This window comes from Cavia porcellus, unplaced genomic scaffold (genome assembly GCF_034190915.1).
Source record: "Cavia porcellus strain 051 isolate PalLab524CR breed Dunkin Hartley unplaced genomic scaffold, mCavPor4.1 scaffold_9, whole genome shotgun sequence".
Taxonomy (NCBI): Eukaryota; Metazoa; Chordata; class Mammalia; order Rodentia; family Caviidae; genus Cavia; species Cavia porcellus.
Window position 1 is genome coordinate 87,989,406 of NW_026947492.1, and position 24,179 is coordinate 88,013,584.

At 44.0% G+C, this 24,179-nt stretch overlaps 1 protein-coding gene across 2 annotated transcripts in view; it reads left to right on the top strand.

Annotated features, from left to right (window-relative positions):
- Positions 1-24,179, top strand: part of LOC100728286 (protein kinase C-binding protein NELL1) — a 755,088-nt gene that overhangs the window by 57,231 nt on the left and 673,678 nt on the right. For both annotated transcript variants that reach the window (XM_063256788.1, XM_063256789.1), the window contains exon 3: positions 23,979-24,129. In XM_063256788.1, coding sequence (XP_063112858.1) covers positions 23,979-24,129 — 151 coding nt within the window. The remainder of the gene's footprint in view (positions 1-23,978; positions 24,130-24,179) is intronic.

The window sequence follows — 24,179 nt, forward strand, 5'->3', positions numbered from 1 at the left end:
AAAATTATTGTAATGAGTCCACTGGAGTCTGAGGTCCATGAGCAGTGGCACTTCCAAAGGACACCCCCTCTCAAGCAAAGTGGAGCTTTTGAGATACACAGCAGCTCTCTCCTTCTTCCCTTTTTATTCCATCTGGGCTGCAAGCCTGTTTGGCTTCTTAATCCACTGAAGTTGACAGTTAAGGGCCACACACCTCTAATGCAGTTCTCAAGTGAGTTTGACTCATCTCTCCTGTTGAACTCACCAGGACGGGCTGCTCTGTTCTCTGTTCTTGGTCTGTGTCTAGGATACCATGAAGCAGCATCGTTTAGAGTTGGGACCGGGGGGCCCAGTCCCACTAAGTACATATTGGATTAGTGTTTTGCAGGTTGTGCTGTGGCTTACACTGTGGATCCCCAGAATTCTGCTGAGAAAAGTGAATATAAAGAGTGCTGCATGTTTCTAGGTCCCCAGAGCCTGGGGTAGAATGGGGGAGCACAGTGCAGAAGATGATGCCCAGCTGCAGATCATAGAGAGCTATGGATTAGGGTTCATGGTGAAAGAAGTCAGTGCTGATACCTATTGAGCAACACTTTGAAATTTGAGATCTGTCATTATTTGACCTAGAAACAAACTTTTGGCCCCTGAACAGCTACAGTTGCCTAGGATGAATAACTTGGTGTTCTTTGGTGCAGTAGGCTAACTATGGTTAATAGCAATCAATTGTGGTTTTCAGAATAGCTAGTTGAAAGGATGTTGAATATTCCCAACACAAAGAAATGATAAACATTTAAGGTGACTTATGTACCAATTATCCTGAGCTAATCATTCCTCATTGTACACATGCATTGAAATATCACATTGAAATGCATAAATATGTACAACTAAAACAAAATGAAACAAAACAGAAAAAAAGCAAACAAAGAAATCCCAAGATTGCTCATAATTTCAAGCATAGTTGATATAGGCATGTGTGTGGCTGGTTGGGGAATCTTTTTATCTTCATTTCCTTTTGCCTCTAAGCATGAAGTTCGCTGCCTGATCCCATTTGACAATGTCTGTTAGAATTTTAAATGCCACTGGCAGAGTCCCCAGCCTTCTTTGGCCTCTTAAAGAATGAGGTCTGATGGGAGGAAGGCTCACTCCAGCACCTCCAAATGGTCACCCCCAGAATGCTCAAAGCTGAGATGGTAGGCACGGAATTAAGCTCTTTCTCATGAGTGTTCAAGCTGCTGCCTCTTTTATCTGCAGAAGTTCAGAATCATGTCTAAACTTTAAGCATATCTGGTGTGTGTGTGTGTGTGTGTGTGTGTGTGTGTGTGTGTGTGTGTGAATTGTATTTTGCATTTGGACATAACCACCGTTGGGTTGCCTGATGTCATGAAGTGTCAGTGATGAGCTGCAGTTTAATGTCATCTAATATTAGGTTTGACAGTGCTGCTACTAAACTCAGCTCCCTACAATCTACAGCCTGTACAGCAGCCATCCACTGGGGCATCAGAGATGTCCTAGGAGCAGAAGGATCACAGTTCAAGACCCTCTGGTGTCTGAGAGTGCAGGGTATACCTGAAATAAAAAAAATACAGACATGCAGTTTCCAAAAGTAATAATCTCGGTGCATCTATACAGTAAGCCCAAGAAAACAACATATGCTTCTGTGTCTGGCTTTCCTGATGATAACAGGGTTCATTTTCTTGAAGAGTGTAAGAAGCATTTTGTAGTCTCAGCCTAATCTGAGATTTGTTTGTAAAGCTCTACAAACAAACCCACCATGTTAGAAGTTTGGCAAATTGCTCAGTCCACCAGACCTAAATCGCAACTCTCGCTCCTTCAAATTCTAGGCAAGGAGTGACTTAAAATGTCGTTTTGCTCTTACATGTTTTGAAACAATCTCTGCAAAAAAAAAATTGTATTTGGAAGGCAAGTTGGAAGCCAGCTGGTTTAGTATATGTGATAGAACAAGATGCTTATAGATTTGCTTTAAAAAATGAAAACTCAGAACTTGAAGCCTGACATCCTGGGGCCGTTTGATAAATGCTGATGGTTTTGCAGAGATGTGCATTCCTTTTTCCTTTTTCACATTTATTTCTTTGCAAGACTTAACAGAGCTTAGGCTTAAAAGGGACCTGACTGTCTTCACTGAGGAAATGAACTTCCTGGAAGAGAATGTGGGGTGGCTGTAGATGTCTGGCCAGGTGGGTGCAAGCATGCAAGGGACTTTTCAGATGTCGTTGTCCACTCTGTGGGTTGGTTTGTGGTTCTGACTGTGTATCTTGGAGCCAGACGTTTGATGTGTTTTTTTCGGGGCCAGTCTCCTGTGGAGCAGAGCTCCTCTGGGTTGTGTTTGTTCCTTAATTGGAAATGTCCTCCTTCAAAGACAAAGTAAACATAGTCTCAGGTGTGGTGCTGAAGGCAGGAACTGTGGGCTGGTGGGAGGGCAGTGAGGCAGTGGGGAGCTCACTCTCCATCTTGATTTTAGGTAAAAGCCCACCCCAAAACAAGGGCTGTTGAAGTGCAAAAGCTCTTTGTACCCGGAGCACTGAAGCACGGCTGCTGTTACAGATAAGCCCCCTCCAATGGCTGCTGTCAAACTTGTCATATTTTACTTGTGAGCTGTGGTGTGCCTGGGTGACATGAGAAAAGCAAAGCTCCAGATCACAATTACGGCATAAAACAGATAAAATAGTTTTTTTGTGATTTGTTGAAGAACTTTAGCATCTCCTTTATAATTCATTTGGAAAGTTGCACAGAGCATTGGATGTGTGGCACATGTGGAGGCTGCTGGGCTCGTGGGGACGGGCTCCAGGCTGGGTGAAGGAGAGTGTGGCGGAGGAGAGGTTGCAGGTGGCGTTAGTGTAAATGGAAGTGCTGACGCTGTCTTTGCATTGATCATGTTCACGTGATTATTCTGTGGTTGACCAGAGTGTGCATTCTTGCTTGTTTTTAAATTTTGGTCTTTTTTGTAGAAGGTATGGGTCTGGATCATGTGGTGTGACTCATTTGGGAGGATGTTGGGGCATAGGACAGTGAAAGGCCACTTAAAAAGTAAACTGTGTCCTGCTGGTGTGTGGGACTGCAATGGAGGACCTCACAAAGCTTATCCTGCTAGTTCCATCATGAATTTGAGCAAGGAAGCTGACGCGCTTTTTAAAAAAGATATGTCAATCTCATTGGGGGAAAAAGGCCAGCTGTTGGTTTCATCTGTTGACACAGGTCTTAGATGTTCCTCAATTATTGGCAGATTTATCCAGAGACTCTTAACAACCCACACCACCCTTATGCTCATGGCCCCGTGTCGTGTCTTGGCTCCAAATTGCTCACAGACTCATTGTGAAGTGTGTGTTGACTCAGTGTCTGTGTTCACCGTCCCGGCATCTCCTTCATGAGCTACATGGGAAGCCAGAGAGAGTAGCCTCCCATGTGGCCTCTGCATCAACTCACCCTGCTCCACCCTGTCCATTCATGGCATCCAGATGGTGAAAAATACAACAGCGACATTTTCAAAGCCATGATCATGTGGGCTTGTGGCATTGGTCCTATGATGTAAAGGTTAGCATGAAAATCCGTCACCCTTTAAGAAGCCCACACTGGGGTTGGGAGGGATTCAGACCCAGATATGGGATTAGGGTATCCAATCTCGCTCTGTGTCAGGACTCACAGTGGATTCTGGGTCTGTGGACCCCAAATCCCACTTCTGTGAAGGGCGGTGCTTCCTGACCTTTCTTTATCTGGGGTATAAGAGGGGAACAGGGGCTGGTGCATTAAACCCAGAGAAAGAGAATGGACTGTTCTGTGCGGGAAGTGCTCTGCCTGGCCACTTGGACAGCAGAGAGGATCCACACCTCAGTGGCAGCTGTGAACAGGGTCCTGGCATCTGCTGAGGACCAGCGGGGTGAGGCTGGAGTACCTGCATGGACCACAGCCTGAAGGTGGCTCGGAGGCCCTGACAAAGGCTGAGCAGGACCTGGGAGGGCAGTGAATGGAACATGTGTGTGTGGTCTGGGTGTAGAGGCCCTGTGCAGTGTTAGCACAAGTCACGATACCCGGGAAGAGCCACATTCCCATGGATGAGGTTCCCAGCCTGCATTGTTGCCTGTGGGAAAATGGACCCTGGGTTGCCAGGTCATTTTAATATCTTTTTCCTGAGGACCTGAATTTGACATGAACTCTCCTAATTTTTATGCTGGTTTTCATTGAGGTTCAGATAGACACTTACTTGTCTTGGCAAAATAATGCATTAGTAGCTGGAGGTGGTGGCTCATGCCAGAAGTGGTGAGTCATCCCTTCACTCTGCGAGGCTGAGGCAGGAGGATTATAGGTTTGAGCTCAGCTTGGGCTACTAGATCTTGTCTCAATAAAATGAAATTTTAAAAAGCAGCAGAGTCTTATATAATGAACTGTGTTTTTCCTGTTTTACAATCTGTGGCACCTTGGACCTGTTGAAATATGGCAGGTTGGTCGGGAGGGTGGAGTGTATGGGTAGGGCCTACTTCAGTGTCCCAGGCTGCATGGAGCTTGAGGCTGGCTAGTTTGACACCTTTTATCCGAAGCTGGGACCCCTACCAACACCCTATTCTTGTCTGTGCTCTTGTCATGTTTACTTGGGATGCGTATAAATGTGTGTGCTTGTGTTTCAGACTAAACTATGTTTTTCTGAGTATCCAGAAGTGAAGGTTGTGTGTCATGTTAAATTAATTAGTAATTAATTAATTAATACTGGGAATTGAACTCACAGCCTCACACTCCAAGGCAGCTGCTGTGCTGCTGAGCTACATTGCGGCCCTAGCATCTTTTTTAGTTAACCCAAGTGATTCTACGGCACAACTACTTAGCTGGAAGGAGACAGAGGGAGGAAAAGGCGCAGTATTGTGTCTGGTTCCACAAAAGCCTGAGGGAGAAAGAAAGTCCCTGCTGCTGAAGGGTCTGTGGAGGAGAATCACTTACCTATCAATTGTATTGACCAGTATCTAGGGAATGGAGGATTAGAAGCTGCTGTTTGAATTGAAATGAGGATATTTATCCTTTACAAATAAAGGATAAATTATCATGTTGTTGTACACAGCAGACATTGAACTTGCATGGTAGGGTGAGGCAAAGCAGATAGAGTTTGTAAAAGTCTTCTGCTTCTGGGTTCATACAGGTTCTGAATGGGTTACAAAGGGAAACCTGCAGTCCATCATCCACCCATTCATCCATCCCTCCAATATTTTTCAATGTCTACTCATCATGCTCTGTGGCATTAGGTGCTAAGCACGGTGGTGAGGCTCCATGCTGTCCCACACTTATTTAAGGACAGGGTCAAAGAGGAGAAAGCCCTTGGGAGGTGGGTGAGCAGATCTGTTTATCTGAGTGTTGGTGTCTCAGGAAAACACATTTCTGCTGAAGCCTAAGTAACAGGTGAATGAGAGATCACCAGATGTAACTGCACACAGGTGCATTCCAGACAGAAGAGTGGCCTGACCAGACGCCTTAGGGGAGGGAGGAGCTCATGTGGAACCTAAGACAGCTGGAGTCTGTGGGGAGCTGGGAGGGAAGAGGTGAGACATGGATCCTTTAGAGTTTTGGTGATGACATTAGGGGGATTGACTTTTAATCAAATCAAATCAAATTATGTGTTTTTATTAGCTAAGGTAAAAAGCACAGAACATGACATTTACCACGTTAACCATTTCTAAGTATACAGTTCATTAGTAATAAATACATTTATGTTGTATAAAGTTCTCCAGAACCTCTGCATCTTGTAAAACTGAATAAGCATCAAATCACAGCTTCCTATTTTAGGAGGATAGGACTGCGTCTAACAAACCATCAGGTCTATGAAGGATTTGGTAAGGGAGGGATGTGTGTGATCAGAATGTGGCACAAATACCCATGTGTAGCAGGTAAGCACAAGGAGTGACATGGCCTATTTCATGTTGCTGTGACATAGTAGTTTGACTGGGTGCTTTGTAAAGATAGGTTTATTCAATTTATATTTCTGGGAGTCCAAAAGAATGATCTGGCACTGCTTTTTGGTATGATGGTGGATAACAGCACATGACAGGAGAGACAGAGACAGAGACAGAGACAGAGAGAGAGAGAGAGAGAGAGAGAGAGAGAGAGAGAGACAGACAGACAGACAGACAGACAGAGAAATTACAAAAGAAGCATGAGGTGGAGAGGGGGTAGGCTTCCTTTTCTCTAATAAATCACTTTCATGGGAACTCTCCTTTGTGAGATTTAACCCGCTTTATGAAGTGAGGATTAGTCCTCCCACCAGGCGACTGTAAACATTGTTTTCCCCAGGACTCACTTCCCACAAGTCTTTACCTTTTGGTCCTGCTTACTGGGGACCAGATTCAATGTGAGTTTGGTTGGGAACAAACCATTCCCAGGCTATAGCAGAGGGTTTTCACCTAACCTGCTCAAAGGCATGAGAAACATGAAGTCACCTCTGTACTTCAGGGGTGATGTTGAATAAGGTTCTGTCCTGAGTCTCTTGTGAAAGCCCAAATTATTGGCTGGATGACACCCCTCTTGCTGGAGTGAGAGGACCAACTATGACCACATGAAGTCAGACTGTATCTGCTCTGAACATCAGAACATAGACGCAAGGAGGTGCTTTACAGGGAAGATGCCCCAGCTGGCTAGATCCGAGCTGCAGGTTTCACCAGAGGGGAGAGGTACTAGGGGTTTGAGGTTGAGAGCTAGCAGTATTTTCCCCAGCAATTGACTTTTAGCTGTATATTTTGACATTGTTACAGTATCATTTGGACATTTCAGAAGATCTCATCATGATTAAAGAACTAGCCAAACCCACTGGTGTGTGCAGAGGACAGATAAAGAATGGGAGAGTAACCTCATAGACTTTTGGTTTGAATTTCTCTTATTTCAACACGTGGCTTTGGAATCCTCTTTCACCTCAGGCTGTGGTGTGGGTACTTACTAACTGGATGGGAGAAAATAATTTCTCTTTTGTGAGATGTGCCTTTAAAGCTCACTGACAGATTGAATACTCAGGAGGGTTCCATATGCTCCTGTGTGCAGGCTGCTGTCCTGGATCTGACTGTACAGGAAGAACATGACCAATGCTTTGTGTTTGAGGAGATGTTGGTCTCGGTGTAGGAAAGGAAGAATCAGCAATATATCAGATTCATTTCGTCATGTGCTCTGAAATATCTATTGTACTCTCAAGTGAAAGACATTGTTTCAGTTGTTATGGAACAGCAAACAGATATATAGTAACATGTAGTATGTAGGACACCAACCAGGAAATAAAAGAAACAGTAGGAGAAGGGGAGGGAGTAGTGGGGGGATAGACTGACTGTTAATATTAATATGTCAACTTAATTGGGTTAGGAAACACCTGTGATATTAGTAAAACGAAGTTCTGTGTGTGTCTGGTGGGTTATGGAGGTGTCGCCTTGGGTAATATATGTGATCCCTGGTCTCTTTTACCTCTGCTGCTGTTTCTTTGTTTTGATTCTGTGCTTCCATGAATAGAACAGGTTTGCTCTGCCGTGTTTTCTGCCTCTGCTGATCACAGACTGATTTTCTTGACACTGAGAGCCAAATTAAGCCTTTCCACTTTTAAAGTATGAGTGTTGGGCATTGTGTCCCAGCAACAGGAGAGGTGGCTAATATAAAAATATTGATACCTGATAAGTGGTCATCACTGCTGTAATTATACCTGAATATGTGGTTTAGATGCCAGCATGTGGTTGAAAGGGCTCGAAGGAGGATATTGGAAATGCTTGGAGATGTGGACAGGAGAAACCTTAGAATATTTTAAGAACTTGATGGGCAATTCTTCCTTTGAGGTCAGCAAACCAAAACGCTGATAGAAATTTGGATAGTAAAGGCCAGACTCAGGAGGTTTCAGATGGGAACAATGACTCAATTAGGAAATACACTAGAACCCATGCATGTTACATTCTGGCAAAGAATTTGTTTTAATTTGGTCATATCATAGACATTGTATGAGACTGAACTTGAAGGTAGCACACATGTAAATGTGGTAGAAAAAACTGAAGACACCCAAGATTTATGCTGTAATATGGATACTATGACAATATTTAGCTAGATCCATAGGATAACTTAGGAGCAAAAAGCAGAGCAGAATAGTTTGAAAAGCTTAATTATTGGCTCAAAAAGAACTGAGCATAAAGTTATATGAAAAGTTTATGTGGTTGCTGATGAGTTTAGTGCCATAAAAATGAGCCCAGTACTTTGTACAAGGAAGAGGAGAAAGTTACCTTGGGAACATCTCAGAAATGAGGAAAATGCCACCCATCTCAGGCTCAAGGGTTCACAAATATGTACTCTCTTCATTTGAGGAGAGTCCCTGAGGTCCCTGGTATAGAAGGGCCTCCCAGGAAACTGACCCTACAAGAATAATTTCACTCTGCTTGGACATCCAGGGACACAGAGGCTACTATGGCAATGGTTCAGAGAGGCCTGGAAACTCCCCAGGCTAAGAGCAGACCTTGGGATTATTCACTTGATTCTGGTTTTACCAGCATGTGTAATAGAAAAGCTGGGGGATCAAGCAGGCTTCCACCTGGATTTCAAAGGAAGGTCTGGAAGGTCAAGAACAGAGTCTCTGCGAGCACAGAGTGTGAAGCCATAGGAACTGAAGTGAAAGTTCCAGCAGGGACTTAAGGAATTCTGACATATCAGGAGCATGGAAGTTCTGTCAAGGAAAGCTGCAGGCTGTGAGTGTTTAGCTCAAGAGAAGGGCCATATGGGCTGCCATCAACACGACCATGAATGGGGCTGGAACTCTCATCTCACCACCATGTGTTCTGGAGGCCAGGCACATAACCACCTGATTTTCCTGTTGAGTTTTGATCTTGCTTTAGTCTAATTCTTTTCCATTCTTGTATTGTTCCATTTTTCAATTCAACACATTTTTCAATGGGAGTGTTTACCTGTATTCTTGTACCTTGGTATTGTGTAAATTTATTTTTTTTAATTTAAAAAGGTTCGCAGCTAAGCATTTGCATTGAGTTTCAGAAGAGACCTGAACTTGGAATTTGGAGAAATTCTGGAACCTGAAGGCACTGAGGAAGGGATTATTTTATTTTCAGTTGTTAGATGGAATTAATAAATTACTGTGGTTTATTTGGATATTAAATATAATTTAAGGAGATACATTTCAGTGTCAGATTGATAAGGAGTGGATCATAATTGTTAATTGTGATATCTCCATTTGATTCAAATAAGAAATACCTAGCAGCAGATCAGTAAAGCATCCTTTTTGGTGAGTCTGGATGGGTCATAGTGGCTCTGTGTATGATTCCTGACCCTTTCCTTCTCTGATATCTTTTCCCTGCTCAGCTTTCTGGCCACCATGAACTGAGCATCTTCGTTCTGCCATATCATTCTACCATGATATTTGTGCCTTGGAACCAGCTAACCATGGACTAAGCCTTCTGAAAATATGAGGCAAACTTCTCTTATTTTAGTTGTGGGTCCTGGGTCTTGCATTTCATTGACAGGAAGCCAAACTAATATTGGTGAGGATATTATCCTGGATTATCCAAGTAGGCCAAGTGTATCACAGTAGTCATTATTAGATAAAATAGAGTTAGGAATGAAGCTAAGTGCAGATGTTGAATGTGGAGGAAGGGAACATGACCCAAGGAAAGCTGGAAAAGAATGAAACATATTCTCCCCCAAAGCATCCAGTGGGAGTGTGATGCTGTCAGAGCTTAGTTTTGGCTCTTGGTCATCTTAGGTTTCTGATCTTCAAAACTGTAAGATAATAAAACTGTGTTGTCTTTCACTACTGTTAGTAGTCATTTTTTACAGCACCATTTTGAGGGTTTGAGAGAACTGAGGTAATCAATATAATGTGGTCTAAGTTTGAGAAAGGGCTCCCTAATTCTCTGATTGCTACATGAGACTGAGAAAGAAAGAGGAGAGAAGAATAGATGAGAAAAGGGAGCATAAAAGAGAAACAGAGGAGGAAAAAGGGCACAAGTGGAAGGAAACTGCCCATTGGTGGCTATGATGCAGCATCGTGGTAAAGTTTAGGACTTGCGGGTGGATGGACCTTCTCTAAGGCATTCTGACAGCTAGGGAGCATGCAGAGGGGGGCACAGTGAAGGGGCCTCCTGATGGTCTAAGATCAGGGAGAAAACCAGAAGACTGCAGCATCCAAAGGACAGAAGCCCTCAAAGTGGAGGAGAACATGACTGCTTGGGAAGTTGCTGGGAGGCACTTAGAGGTCAGATGGCCATCTGGCCACTGGATTTGGCAGGCTGTGGAAAGCAAGTTATGTCAGAACAAGAGGTGCTGGTCAGCGCAGCTAACAGCCCTGGCTAGTTGTCCTTCTGTAGACTGAGTCTGTCTCATTCACCATGCTGCAGAGTCTGCACAGTGGACACTGTCCCACATATGTGTTTGAATGAGAGAATGTGGTAGAGTTAAGGGGTTGAGAGGGAAAGTCGCCCTCCCTGGGATGGCAGAGCATGGTGGAATTAGAGAAGGTGGGTTGGACCTAGTCAAGGGATGTGATGCACTTGGGTCTGCGTGGGGAAGGAGGCTAGAACTCCAGGTGGAGGAGGAGCTGAGACGAGGTCTTTATGGACCCCCAGCATCTCTTCATCCTACACTCGAGTGTGGCCCAACTGGGGGTGAATAAGGATGAACCAACAGCCTCTCTGTTTGGGGAGCTCAGAGTGCAGGAAAGAATGTGTGCTGTCTAGCTCAGATCATAAACAAGCACAAAAGCCTCCATGAGAACCTATGAGACACCTTTTTAAAGGAAATATGAAAACATTGTTTAACATACTAAAGGAGTAATTTATTGAAAACCAATGCAGTATTGTTACCTAAGGAAATGCTAGAGCCAAGTTATTTGTAACAGTGACCAAAGTTCAATTTTCTACCCATGTGACATTTCTCTTTCTTTCTTAAAGAGACTTCAATAAATGGAAATTGTCATTTTAGCCTACAGCTGCTGCTTGTGTTTGGTAGGGGTGAGGGTGGGAAGTTGGTCAAGGAAGGTCCTATAGCCAGATAGCAATGGGCTCTGAGCTCCAGGAGCGAGAATCACGTCCAGTGATTCATGTTAAGCATGGCATTAATGTTTAGTGCAGCTGGAATAAAATCCCTAAGGAGGAGGTCGGTCTTTAAAGGACAGTGAGTCTATAGAAAGTCACACCCGAAGCTCTCTTTCTGGATAGATGCTGAATTTCCTGGAGTTTCAGGTGACCTATTCCTTGTCCAGAAAACTTCAGCATCCTCCTCATGTGGGGTAAAAATCCCAGTAATTTTATGTTTTCCTCCAGAAACGTGAAGGCACAGATACCTTGTGGCCAACACAGACAGATAAATAGCAAAGGAGACCTCTGTAGCAGGACTCTGGAACTAACTAGCTAACAAGGTGTGTAATTAGATTAATACACGTGACCCAAAAGCTGATGATGTCCCTTTAGGACAGAGGAAATAAAAGCACCAACAACAAAGCTTTGCGTGGAGGAGTTCCAAATTATTGTCCCTGTCAGGAGTAATTCCTGTTACATATTTTTTGAATAACTAGAGAGGTGAGCCTGAAGGCTCCAAATGTAAGGCAGGGTTAAAGGGAAGGGAATGTTAATTACGCTGATTTGATCTGTTAACCTCATATACAGACATGGATTAACATGCAGATCCCCACCAATATGGACAGTGATCATCGCTATTATTATCATAAAGAAGTGTCAGCCTGGGAGTGGGGTGGAGGAGAGTAAGGAAGGGGGTCTCCCATTACTTAGCTCCTGCTGGGTTACCTGGATTCACATTGCTTCGTGACTTCTTTCTGTTGTAGAAAAGATTTCTCTGTCACTCCTTCCCATAGCAAGGGAGAAAGGCTCTGCGGTTTACTTGGCAGGCATAATACTCAGGACTCCCTTAATCCATCAGTAGGTAAGTTATTTCTAGAAGGCCCCCTCCAGCTTCGCTCTTTCTCCTTTAGCTAAACTGGAGAGAAGGAAACTATGCCTGCGAAGCTGCCTGGCCCCTCCATGTCCATCTCCATGGGCACGTGTTTCTGCAGGGCACAGTCTTGCCTCTTCACAGTGAGTCCTTCACCTCCGCCTGCTGGCTTGGCTTCTTGCCCCTGCTCCTCACTCATCCCTTCACCCCTGTCTGAAGCCCTGCTGTCTTACTGGTCCCAGGTCACCAAGTTTGTGCAGGATCTGGAGTGAAAAAACACACATGCCAATGAAGTCCTTTCTTAGTGCTTCTCCTGCAATATGCTCCATTACTAGGATCTTGGTTATTGCATTCTCTATTAAAGCTGGGTCAGTTTCCCAGGGGTGGAAAGTCAGGCATGAATCCACTCAACCAATTAAATGACTTGTTTGTGTGAGAGAAGACAATTTCATCAGGAGTATTTCCTTCTGACTTGACCTCTCTCTTTGCAGGCTGTGAACTTTTAAAAAGTGCTTTCTAGTATGATGACAGGGTTGCCTAGATTCTTGATAGAAAAGTTAAGTGATTAAGACAACCCAAGTCAAACACATACTTAGAGTTATTTGCGTGTCACCAGGAGGAAGATGCCAAGTTGTATTTTGAGACCATGAAAAGAAATAGCTGGACCATTTCTTGTCAAGCTGGGTGTAAGTTTATCAGGCAGCATTTAGCTTTCTGCCTCTCCATGCTGCAACTGTCTGCCCAGAGTCTCAGGAGCTTGCCTTTGAAACATTAGCTGTTCACCCTAGTAATTGCTCCATCTTCTAATTTAATGAAAACCCATTAAACTGAAGCAATAATTAAAATGAGACATCATCTCTGCAGGAGGTTTGCATATTAAAATCAGTGTGCATTCCATGCAGGCAGGTTTTTATTCTTGAAAAATGACATTTGAAGCAACATGTAAAAAATGATTTATAATGAGGAATCATAAATTAGGGAGCTCAGCAGTGGAATATGATGCGTTACCATTTACTGTTGAGTCTGAGTAGATGTTACAAGGTCAAGGCCAATATGGCATTTTGAATGTCTCTTTCATTCCTGAGAATGAGACTGCTTAAAAGGGAGACCACTATAATTATGCTGACCCACCATTCCAGACTTTAAAATGGGCTAACGGTGGCACCCTCAGTACATGGAATACTTTAGGGTCTTGGAGGAGGGCACACCTTAGGTAGAGGAGACCAGGTGGGCTGAGGAGTTGAGAAGTTTAATGATTTCCTCTTGTGTGGAATTAGGGAAGCCATTCAGAAATGTAAAGAAAGAGCATTTATTTTGAACCTGTAGATGTACCTTGGCTCAGTGCTAGAGGTGGGATCTTGGGCAAGTCAGTGTTCTTCTCTAAACTAGAGATTTCTTGTCTTTAAAGTGAGGGAATTCGTACTTATCCAGATGTGAGATGCAATCATAAAGAAGAAACCCTTTAAAGTCCGGGAAGCTTTAAAGTCCGGATTTTTGGTGTGCACATTTCTGTGATTTCCTTGCAATGTTTCACAGAAGCATTCTTAGGAGGGCACTCACTGTGAGCTGGGCACTTTTCATTTTTCTGTCATATCACCACTAGGAGGCGCTGAAAAGTGAACAGTATTACCAGGGTTGGGCAGGTGAAGTGACTCAAGAAGGAAAAAGAGAAACTTGAGTTGTGGTAGGTCTCGCATGGCTCTGTCGCAGAGCTGGCATTGAAATCCTGGTACGTCTGAGGTGACAGATGGCACTGACAAGCAGTGATACATTGTGGTTGGCCATAGGCAAAGCTGCGTTTGAACTTCAGCTGTGTTGTTCTGTAGAAAGCTTGTCAATTCTTTGCACCTTACTATTAAAATGGAGATAGCAGTGCTAGCATCACCAGGTTGCACTGAAGCTTAAATTACAATATGAGATATGATTGAAAAATATTATGTGTTAGAAAAATATGACAGACAGAACCATTAATCCCCCTCAGAAGTCTCCCTTTGCTCATAACACAGTAACTCATCATTCTCGCCACTGCCCGGGGCAGCTCTGGAATCCCCTTTGTGAGTGTCTTCAGAACCTGAGCATTCTTTCTGCTGCCTCAATGTCCTGAATGTATGTAAGGTGTTTAGTTTTCATGGTCATTTTACCTCTGGGGAGAAGCCAGAAGTTGCATGGTTCCAGGTCCTGTGAAGAAGGTGGACAAAGGCATATTCCAGTGGTTTTGCAGGGCTGACTTTTCATTGGGTAGCACTGGGCCACAGCTTTCCCCATCGTTTTGACCACACCCTATGAAGACACTCATGAACTAGGACTTCCTGAACTGCAAGAGTACTGAGATAAGTGTGTTCAAAGTGAGGGGGAGTTAGTTGTGTGTGACTAATGGCAAAGTGACTTTTCCTGAATTATAAATTTTCAATTTAAAAATTGCCACTGACTGCTTGAATTTTTCAGTGACCCTTTGAATTTATGCTTGACTTTCACAGCAGAAAGCAAAAATTCAGGAATGTTTTGGTGTTGGCTGAGTGAACCTAGACTGACCTGCCTGGAAAGGCCCACAGATGCCCCATGCTGGTTTATTTTATGGAGTGAAAAGAGTTAGAATTGGCCATAACCTTGCCCCCAGCCATGCCAGGCAACACCTGTTCCTCAGTTGCCCTCACTCTGGCCCGCAGCTCAAACTGCCGACAAGCTTGGCCTTGGCTTCAGCACCAGCTGCAGCAACCAGGCTCTCTTGATTTGGTGCTTGCTGTACACCTTGGTCCTCTACCTGAGCTATGGGACCCAAGACCATTCTACAGTTATCATGCACTTTTTATGTGGTAGACACTGTTTTTATGAGTTAGCGAGCATAATCGATCCAGTCTTCCTAACTATCCCTGCTGGAGGAGAGGCAGTTTTATTTCTACTTTACAGATGCGGAAGCTGAGGCATAGACAGATTTATATGTCCAAGGTCACACATCTGAGGAGAGAGAAAGCTGGACTCTGAACCAAGCTGTCCAGCTTCAGAATCTGAGCTCTTAACTACTCTGCTGCAGCCTTAGCCAAAATATCCAGTTCCTGATGAGGTGCTCTCTGGCCTGCTCTAGGTTATTCTGGACTTGTGATGCCACCTGCATGGTTTATGTTAGTGACCCCCAAGCCCCATGCAATCATGGACTCAACCAAATCTAGTGTTTGCAACTGGTCTGGTGTCCAATGCTGGGATTGGTGGTGTGAGTGCTCCACCTGCCTAGGAGTGGAGCCATGATATGATATAATGTAGGAAGAAGGTGTGTCTCACTGTTTTGCTTTTGCTGTTTGCAGTGGCCATGAATGGTTGCCCCACCACACCACTCTACCTTGGCGTCAACTGAGTATGGACTGAAACCTCCAAGAACTATAAGAAATAAACCTTTCTTTCCCTAACTTTGGGTGTCAGATATTTTGTCTCAACAATGAATAAAAAGTAACTAAGAAACCACCCAAGCAGGCCTGATTTTCTTCTACTTGTGAAGGAATCGCCCAAATGGTTCCCATTCACCACGTTTGTGCTTTTTTCTTTTAATGAAAGTCTGACCCTCTTGTCAACAGAGGCTGCCAATAGTCTTTTTTGTGTCACAGAGCTTGGTTCAGAGGATTGCTCAATAAAGATTTTTAAAGTGAAGAATAAGGAAGCAATGGATGAATGGATGAATGGGTGGTTTGCAAAAGGTGGGGGTAAGGACCGCCTTCATACCTTTCATGAGAACCGGAGAGCGTACCTTGGCAAAACAGTGCTGTTGCTTGTGCTTAGTAACCTCGTTTGTGGCATTTCATATGCCATGTAGTGGGTATACCTAATGGTGCTTGGACTGTTGACCAGAGTGGTTTAAAATGACCCTAGAAGAAGCTTGGTGATCAGTTATGTATTACCAAAATACCCTGATTGGTCGTAGAGGTGAGCACCAGCAGGGGTTTTTGTCCAATAGAGCTGAACATTGCTTTTGTGAAATGCCCCCATCAGGCCATCCAGGGAAATGACTGGTGCCTTACTTCAAGGAGTTATATTCCTGGGAAGCAGGACCTGGTGGAGGCTGGTTGGAGGGCCGGTCCATCGCTCTCTCTGATTTAAGTACACATAATTGGGTCATTGAAATTGAGGTGATTGCTGTGTATTTTCTCCTTTATAGAATTCCATTCTTAAGTTATCACCTGTTTCTGTAGTGTGATTCTGTATTGTGGAAGAAAATGTGCTGTTTTTTCCTTCCAAGAAGTCTCAGAGAATATTTGCAAATTCAGATATGTGCAAAAAGAAAAAAAAAAATTCAGCCACAGTAGTCTCCAATTGCTAATATTTTGATTGGTTCCCAATCTCTGTTATGTACCACTGAATACATTTAATGCATACTCAGTATGATGCTGTAGACATGGCTGTCTACAGGCTGTTCACAGGATTCTTTAGGTATTTCTTGTGTTCTCTTAATACCTCAAGTATCATCATGTTATCCTACATAATTTCCCACTGGGTACATAGACCCTAATGTATTTAACCATTCCTCATTGGTAAATCGCTTCTTGGCTGAACAGTGATTCTTAATCATATTACAAAAATCTTTCATCAGCCTTTCCCATTTGTTCCCTCATTTTGTGATTCATCTGGAGCTGCATTTATCCTTTACCTCTTTTGTCACTGGAGGGAAGGAGATGAGGGAGCTGGAGAGGGCAGACAAGAGTTGATCAATGGTGGGTTGCAGTGGCAGTGTGGGGCAAATGTAATTTGTTAATTTCTTAGTGACACAAGGGATGTGTTGATTTTCCTTACTGGTATTGTCAAGAAGAGCTCATCTGCCTTTCAGTGCCTACCTAATTAGTAAAATTATAGGGGCACTGGAACCTGTTTTGATAGTAATTATTAAAAAGTGATGAATACCTAGGATTTTGTAGGCTTAGTTCCCTAAGGAGTAGCTGGCGGTGCTCAGTGGGCCTTTTGATGTCTTAGGCAGCTCCCCATGTTAATATACTTTATCTCAGCAAGTTGAGGCTATATTTGGATATTTTCATGGGCCTCCTGTCTTACGTTGTGTTGTAGGTTTGGGGTTAAGGTGTATTTTATGACTGCAGCATGATGAGGTTTTGCTGTGTGCCAGGCACTGCACTGGGACTGGGGTAAACATGGTTTTTGTGGAGTTTGCAGTCTAGGGAGCAGTTTAGTCATTAATAAAGTGCTCCCACCCATAGGCTGGCAGTGCTGTGGTAAGTACATGAAATACATGAAGATGAAACACAGGGGGTGCTGGACTGGGGGAGTGACAATTAAGCTTCTGTCCAGAAAAGGAGGCAAGAAGAGAGAGGTCCCTGAGGCTGGAGATGCAGCAGTGGGGGAGGTAGATGGTCCTAGGCATGAAGGAATGAGGCTGTGATTCTGGGCTGCATGAGCAGGGGCGGAGGGAGGGGGAGGAGGGGACGATGGAAAGCAAGCAGGGTGCCTGGCGAATGCCTATAATAGTCAGGAGTTCATTTTTCCCCCACTTGCTTGGCCTGTGACCCTGGGCAAACCATGGAATTCCTTTGTTTCTCAGTGTCTCCATCTGGAAAATGCACGAGGGGTATAGAATAGGTTATTTATTCATGTGTGCAATAAATGCTTTCTGAGTAAGTACACAAATTGCCAGGTGTCAGGTGTTTGTTGGGGAGTTGTCCTCTGTCCCCTCATGTCAAGCAGTGAGTTCACACATGTCAGCAAATTGTGGATGCCGTATAGGTAAGAACATGACCCTTGCATCCAGCCTGCTGTATATGTACGGTGGCTTCCCAGATCAGTGTCTTTTAGGATGTTATTTTAATTTTACAAGGCTAACTTTTCTCATCTATAAAATGGAAATAATGACAAGGCCTATTCCTGAGATGGCCGTGAGTGACAGGACACATGCAGGACCTTGGCCCAGCTCCTGGCACTGCAGTAAACTATACGCATTTGCCTTGTATCATTCTTATTTCTGAAGCCAGAGGAGGTTTCATGGAGGTTTTTGTGCCCTGGTTAGTGGAGATGAAAATCCCTCCCGCACTAACCGGAGACTTCTGGTGTCCTGTCTGCATTCTGCTTGTGATTTCTACCTCTCTGCAGACCGCCTGGGTCAGTGATATCCGGCATCCTCGGAGATGGGCCGTAAGACCTGCAGGGGGACACAGAACCTCCACAGCAGAAAACCTGCATGGCTCGTTGGCAGTTCTGAACTCTCAAACTTATCCTGCACTGGGAAGTGGAAAGCCAACTGCCAGTGCAAATGAACATGTGTTGCTTTGCTTTTAGGGAACCAGGGTTACCATGAGCTTAAGTGGAACTGCAGCTGGGAGGATGTGCCTTTCTCCCAGGAGCTTGCTATGTTTGAGACTCTCCATGTGAACCCTAAAACACTATCTGAATGCTCCCTCAGTCAGCACTGAGGTAGGCTGCCCTGGTGTGTTCATTTTTCCATATTTCTGGGTTCTGCTTCCTTTGCTACCTTGATTTTCCAATCTGCACCAGCAGGAACTTTGCCAGTGGCTATATTTTTGCGCTAAGCTGGTGCACCGTGGCCATCAGGATCCTGAGAATTCCATCCAGTGGTAGAGTGAGTAGATGCTTTCCCTGCTGGACTTTTAGTGAAAGATATGCTTGCAGAGAAAGAAAAATGCTGAGACAGTGTAAAACATGTGGTGCTCATATCCGCCCAGCAGTCCTGCAGTGAAAATACCCTCTCCTTCCTCTTGCGCCTGCCTGGCATTATGTATTCATCATTTTTTTTTTGAGTCAGGTTCAATGAGGCTCCCTCTGTGATGTCATTGTCTGCCGCCATGACCCCCTGTCCTCCGTGCTGTGCCCTGCTGGCTACCTCTTGTCACTGGGAAATGGTCTCGCGTATGTATCTGTGGGACACAGAATACAGTTTTAACTTTCATTTCCTGGTGCCCATCTCAGTGTCTTCTATAGAAGCAGCACAGCTGTGTATTTGCTGGCCGTGAAATTCACCACCATCCTGCCCCTTCAGGTGAAGGAGGAGGCAAACAAGGTTGTTTCCTGATTCATCAGAGAAGAATGTGTGAGCACAGTTTAGTAATTTCTTCTCTTCTCTGCTTTCCAGTCCCTCCTGTCACCCAACAATTTTTTTGCTGGTGTTTAATTAGCACATTAGCATTTTTAGTATTGTTTTAAAAATGACTGGACACCATTTTCATCCTAGGAAGGAAAAAGCAATTAACCCTTGCTACTGAGTTAGCATATGGTAACTAGATTTCGCCAAGTCTCAGAGTATTTGGGGTAATATTTCCTCTCTTTGTCTAAAAAACTGAATGACATTTGCTTTAAATAATTGCTGCTTGGAAAACTGCCTCAGTACAATGGTAGACTTCAGTACTAGAGGTCACACAGGGAAAACGCTCAGAGGTGGGCCAAATTCAAACATTGGAATCCTGTAGCTTACTGAATAATCAATTTGCAAAATCCAGGAGAAAGTAGAGAGAGAGAGAGATGCAGGTTAGCACACTGAGGGAGGGTATGATGAGCAGAGAAGGGCACCCACATTTATGCATTATCTATATATTCAGAGCCTCCCTCTCCCTCTCCCTCTCTTATTCCTCTCCCTCTCCTGTCTCCCTTTCCCGCTCCCCCTCCCTCTCTCCCCTCTCTCTGATGTATCAGCTTTCCTGATGATGTTGGGGTGACAAGGACTGGATCTCACAGTAGAGAAGGGGTTCAGTAAAAGGGAGGTGCCTGGAGCCAACATGCTTGTGACAGGTAACTGTGGTTCGCCAGGTAACATGACGTGCAGAGAATGGTTCGGATGGTGTTACCTGAAAAGAGTACATGTGGGGTCTACAGGAGTTGAATGAAGGCCAGCGATGAGCTTCAGATTCAGGGACAACACAATTGTCATTCTGAAGGTGACTTGTTTTACACATGGTGACTTGGTCCTTCCACCCCATTCTACCTGTAAGTCACACTTTAATCCCCTTTTCTATGCTCAGCAGCCTTACATTCTGCATGTTTGATCTGTGCTTAACACATTTCACAGGTCTCTAACTTAGAATCTATATTTAACAGTTCTTCAGAGATTTCCACATCCCGCTTGTTTTTATCGTTCTTGCTGGCGGGATTAAACATTCTCGTTACACAGCAGCGTCCTTCACAGTGGCTAAACACGGAAGTATGATATCCACTATCAGGTCTCATTAGTTGGTTTCCATTGGTCACTCTTTTAACTCCAGAGGGGAAAACACAGACTGTGAAGTAGCTCACATGTCAGTATTTTCAGCAATAGGAAACTTTACACTTTATGTTAATTTGAAAAATCAGCAAAAGAGAAAAATTGTAGAATGTGAATATTTTCTGCTTGGAAAATATGCTCAGTACCCTCTTTTGCTGTGTGGCTAAGAGCAGGAAAATGTGATTAACAGGCATGAAATTGAGGCAGGGAAAAACTTGGAGAGGAGAGAATTTAACTCTCTTACTTTTCAGATGTTGTGTGTGGGACTCAGAGAAGGAAAGTGTCTCCTCCAAGGTTATACAGCCAGTTACCTGTCAAACTCAACTTGAAACCTGGTCCACTGCTCTTCCATTGTAAGAAATGAATTTCCTTGTGTCCTTTATTGGCTGAAAATAGGTAATTATTACCTGAAAGTGCTTTTCTGAAAATGAAAATGCACACAGAGTCTCCATGTATCAAAACAGTTGATTCTTACATTTTCCTCTAGTGGTAGTTAATGAAGTCTTGTTACTTCAGTGTGCCGATCCTTTATAAAGAGAAATGAGTCAAACCAGCGTAAGGAATGTTCAGCTCTCAATCAGGACTGAGTGAGCAGAAGTGAAAAAGAGGGGAAGTCAGCACCAAATGTTGTTTTCTTTAGACAGCCACTGGCATTCAGCCATTCATCTGTTGATCTTCCAAAAGGTACCATACTGCTTCCTGACTGCAATATACATACTTATTCAAAGTAATCATGTAATTGAGGAAAAGAATGGAAGATACATTCATTGACCAATCAGTCTTTGTGAGTTGCCTGCTTCATGCCAGGCACTAGGAAGGGTTGATGAAACAATGAATATATGAGTGGATCTGCCCTCTTGGAGCTTAATGTTAGTGGGAAAAGGAAAGAAATGACAGGAAGCAAGAAGCATGAAACAAGACTGTGATAAATAAGAGAATAACAACCGTATGCCAATTCACAGATTATGATAGAGTGGTGTGTTAGTGGGACAGCTGTGGAGGTCCTGCTTTGGAGAGAGTGGCTGGGAGGTTGTATCTGCAGTGAGAGCCCACAGAGGAGGAACCAGACATGTGAGAAGGTGGCAGAAGTGTGCTTGGAAAAGGGGGAAAAGTCTAGAGTTCTGGAGCAGGAGTGCTCTTGGTGGCTCCTCTAGTGCCCCGAGAGAAGAGTATGAGATGGAAGGGGAGATGCAGGCATAATCCCTTGTGTGTGTGTGTGTGTGTGTGTGTGTGTGTGTGTGTGTGTGTGTGTGTGATTTTGCAGATAATGGAAATGGAGCGGAGTTTTATCCCATGAGTAGTGAAAAGCCATTGGAGAATTTTATGCAGTAACTAAAATGATTTGGACATATATTTTAAAAAGAGCATTTTGGCTGTTGTGTGGAAAACAAGGAAAAGAAAAGTTCTTATGGGAAACACAGAGACAAGACGAGTTAGGAAACTGAAGTGTCAGGGGAGCAACCTTACTGTCTTGGGTGAGAGTTGTCAGAGAGAAGTAGGGAAGTAGTCAACAGACTTCAGGCCTGGGAGTCCTCACAATTTGCTCTTGGATCAGAACACAAGGTGCAGAGCTGGGAAGAATCAAGTGAATTCTTTAGTTTCATTGGCTCAAAGAACTTAGGGTTACCATTTACAAAGACTGGGAATTCTAGGTGAAGACAGAAGGTTGTTGGAAAGAACTAGAGTTCTGTTGTGGGCAAATGCAATTTGAAATGTTCATTAATCTCTTGCAGATAGGTAGTGGCGGGAGATTGGATCTATGACTGTTGCTTAAGGGAGAGTTTAACGTTGCAGTTGTAAATATGGAGGTCATAGGTCATGACACTGCAAGATCAATTCCTAGGAATACTGAGGTGATTATACTCATGCTGGGAATGATGTTTATAGCTTCTCTCCAGCAGGTTTTGCTGATTGATCATGCCCTCTTTTGGATCCGAGTAGCACAATCCTGTAATGAGGTTTCTAGGTCCCCACCACCAATCAGTAGAGTCCTATTTGATGAGTGAGGAAGTAAGCAGATAAGAGAGCTCCACCTCCTTCAAGTCTAACTGTTCTGCCACTAAATTCTGGGCAGCCTTTACTACAGTTTTACCTAGCAGAAATGATAATAAAAATGTTTTAAAATTTACTAATATTCTCTTGTTTGCAAAATAGTTTGTTTATATATTTAATAAATTTTGCATATTATCCTGGGATGTATCATCTGGGAATCCATAGAAGGGATAAAAATATTCTTACACTGAGGATATAGCTCAGTGGCACAGCGTCTGCCTGGGAAGCATAAGGTCCTGAGTTTGATTAGCAGGGCAAAAATAAAAAAATATTCTTTAAGTGACTGTTGCTTGTCTGAGCTCTGGATGAAGGCTAACACAGTTTGCCCCTTAGCAATAAGGAAGGCATTTCTTCAGGCCAAAAAGCAAATGCTAGGTGGGTGCACAAGTGGTGTAGATCAGCACTCTGGGAGACTGGGGAAGACGATTGCAAATCCAAAATCAGCCTGGACATGTTAGAGAGACCTTGTCTCAAAATAAAAATATAAAAAGGCTAGTGAGGCGGCTCACTGGGCTTCAGACCCCAGTACCCCAAACAGATTGCAGGTGGGGTTCTTTTCGTGAATTGGCTGCTCGCGTGGTAGCAGACTCCTTGTTTTTTCCATTCACAGCCTAAAATTTTATAGCTGGGAAAAGACTGGTGTTCCCTTTTGTGTTATTTACATGAAGTGGCAGTTCATAGTATTACAAGGTAGGCTGGGAGGGCTTGCAGAGAGGCCTGGTCCTTCCTCCCTCTTTGCAGATAAGAAGACAGGGGCTCAAGGTCAAGAATTCAAGGACTTCTCCTTTAGGAGCCACTGAGATTCTTCAGGGTTGTCACACAAGTTTTAGGTGCTCCTTGAGCAGTGCAGCCTCTGAAGTTTTGTGTTTTTCAAAGGCTACTCATGCAGGGCTGGAGAAATAACCAAGTAGTTGTCATACAGTACAAAGAGATGGTCAGGGTGAAGAGGAGACCACCCGGTCCTCCTGTGACCTTCCTCTGTCATCCTCTGAGTAGTCTTCTTTAACTTCGTGTCCTCTGTGCTCCTTTCTCATGCCAGGAGATGCCGTGTGCAGTAATGACATAATACCTGTTTAAGATAGCGAGGCTTTGAGGCTGAGAGGGAAATGGTTGATGTATCTCATTTTCCTAGTATTGGAGAGGAGATTCCGTCCAGGAGCAGGATTAGCTGAACTCACACACCTCTAGGCTTGCTGAGTTGGTCTCCACTGTCATAAATATTTCATGAGAGTCATCAATGGCACCTAAACAGAGAAATTCCACGCATGCTTTCGGAGCACGAGCAAGTCTTGTGTTTATTCTCCAAAAAAGGCAGAGCTGTCTGGTGTTACTGGTGCTCGTAAATCTCAGCTAGGTACCAGACATGGACGTGTTTCCTAGGAGCACTATGGGAAGAGGGAAACCAAGCCCAGGAGAAGAGTGAGCATGGGTGGCACTCAGTGGCATTTAGCCTCTGCTGGATCCCAGAACCTCTGAACTTTGAACCCCATTTATCTGACCGACATTTGCCCTCCAGCACCCTGCTCTGCTTGCATCAGGCTGACTGGCTCAGTGTTCTGTCAACATTCATGTCAGAAAATCACAGTCTGGCCCATTGTAAACTGGGCACGGTGACAGGGATAGCATTTCCAGGGTTTGCATGGAATGACTGTGGGTGAATAGTGCCTGAAAATAAAAACTGTTGATGGGAGGGGAAATGGGAAATGTGACCTGGATCCATAAACACAATGTTTTAAACTGTGGACCTTTGCTCTCTTCTTTCTCATGTTCCCTTCTCTCTTTCTGTAACCCTTCTCCCCTCCTGTCCTCTCCTGTCTTCTCTCCCGTCCTCCTCCTTCTCATCTCCTAGATAAAGAAAGAGAGATCCATGCAGCTCCTCATGTGAGTGAGAAATTAATTCAGTTGTTCCAGAATAAGAGTGAATTCACCTTTTTGGCCACCGTACAGCAGAAGCCGTCGACTTCAGGTGTGATACTGTCCATTCGAGACCTGGAGCACAGGTAGGAAAGCTTCTCCTGCTCTTGAAAACCTGCTTGGAGTTAGTGGACTC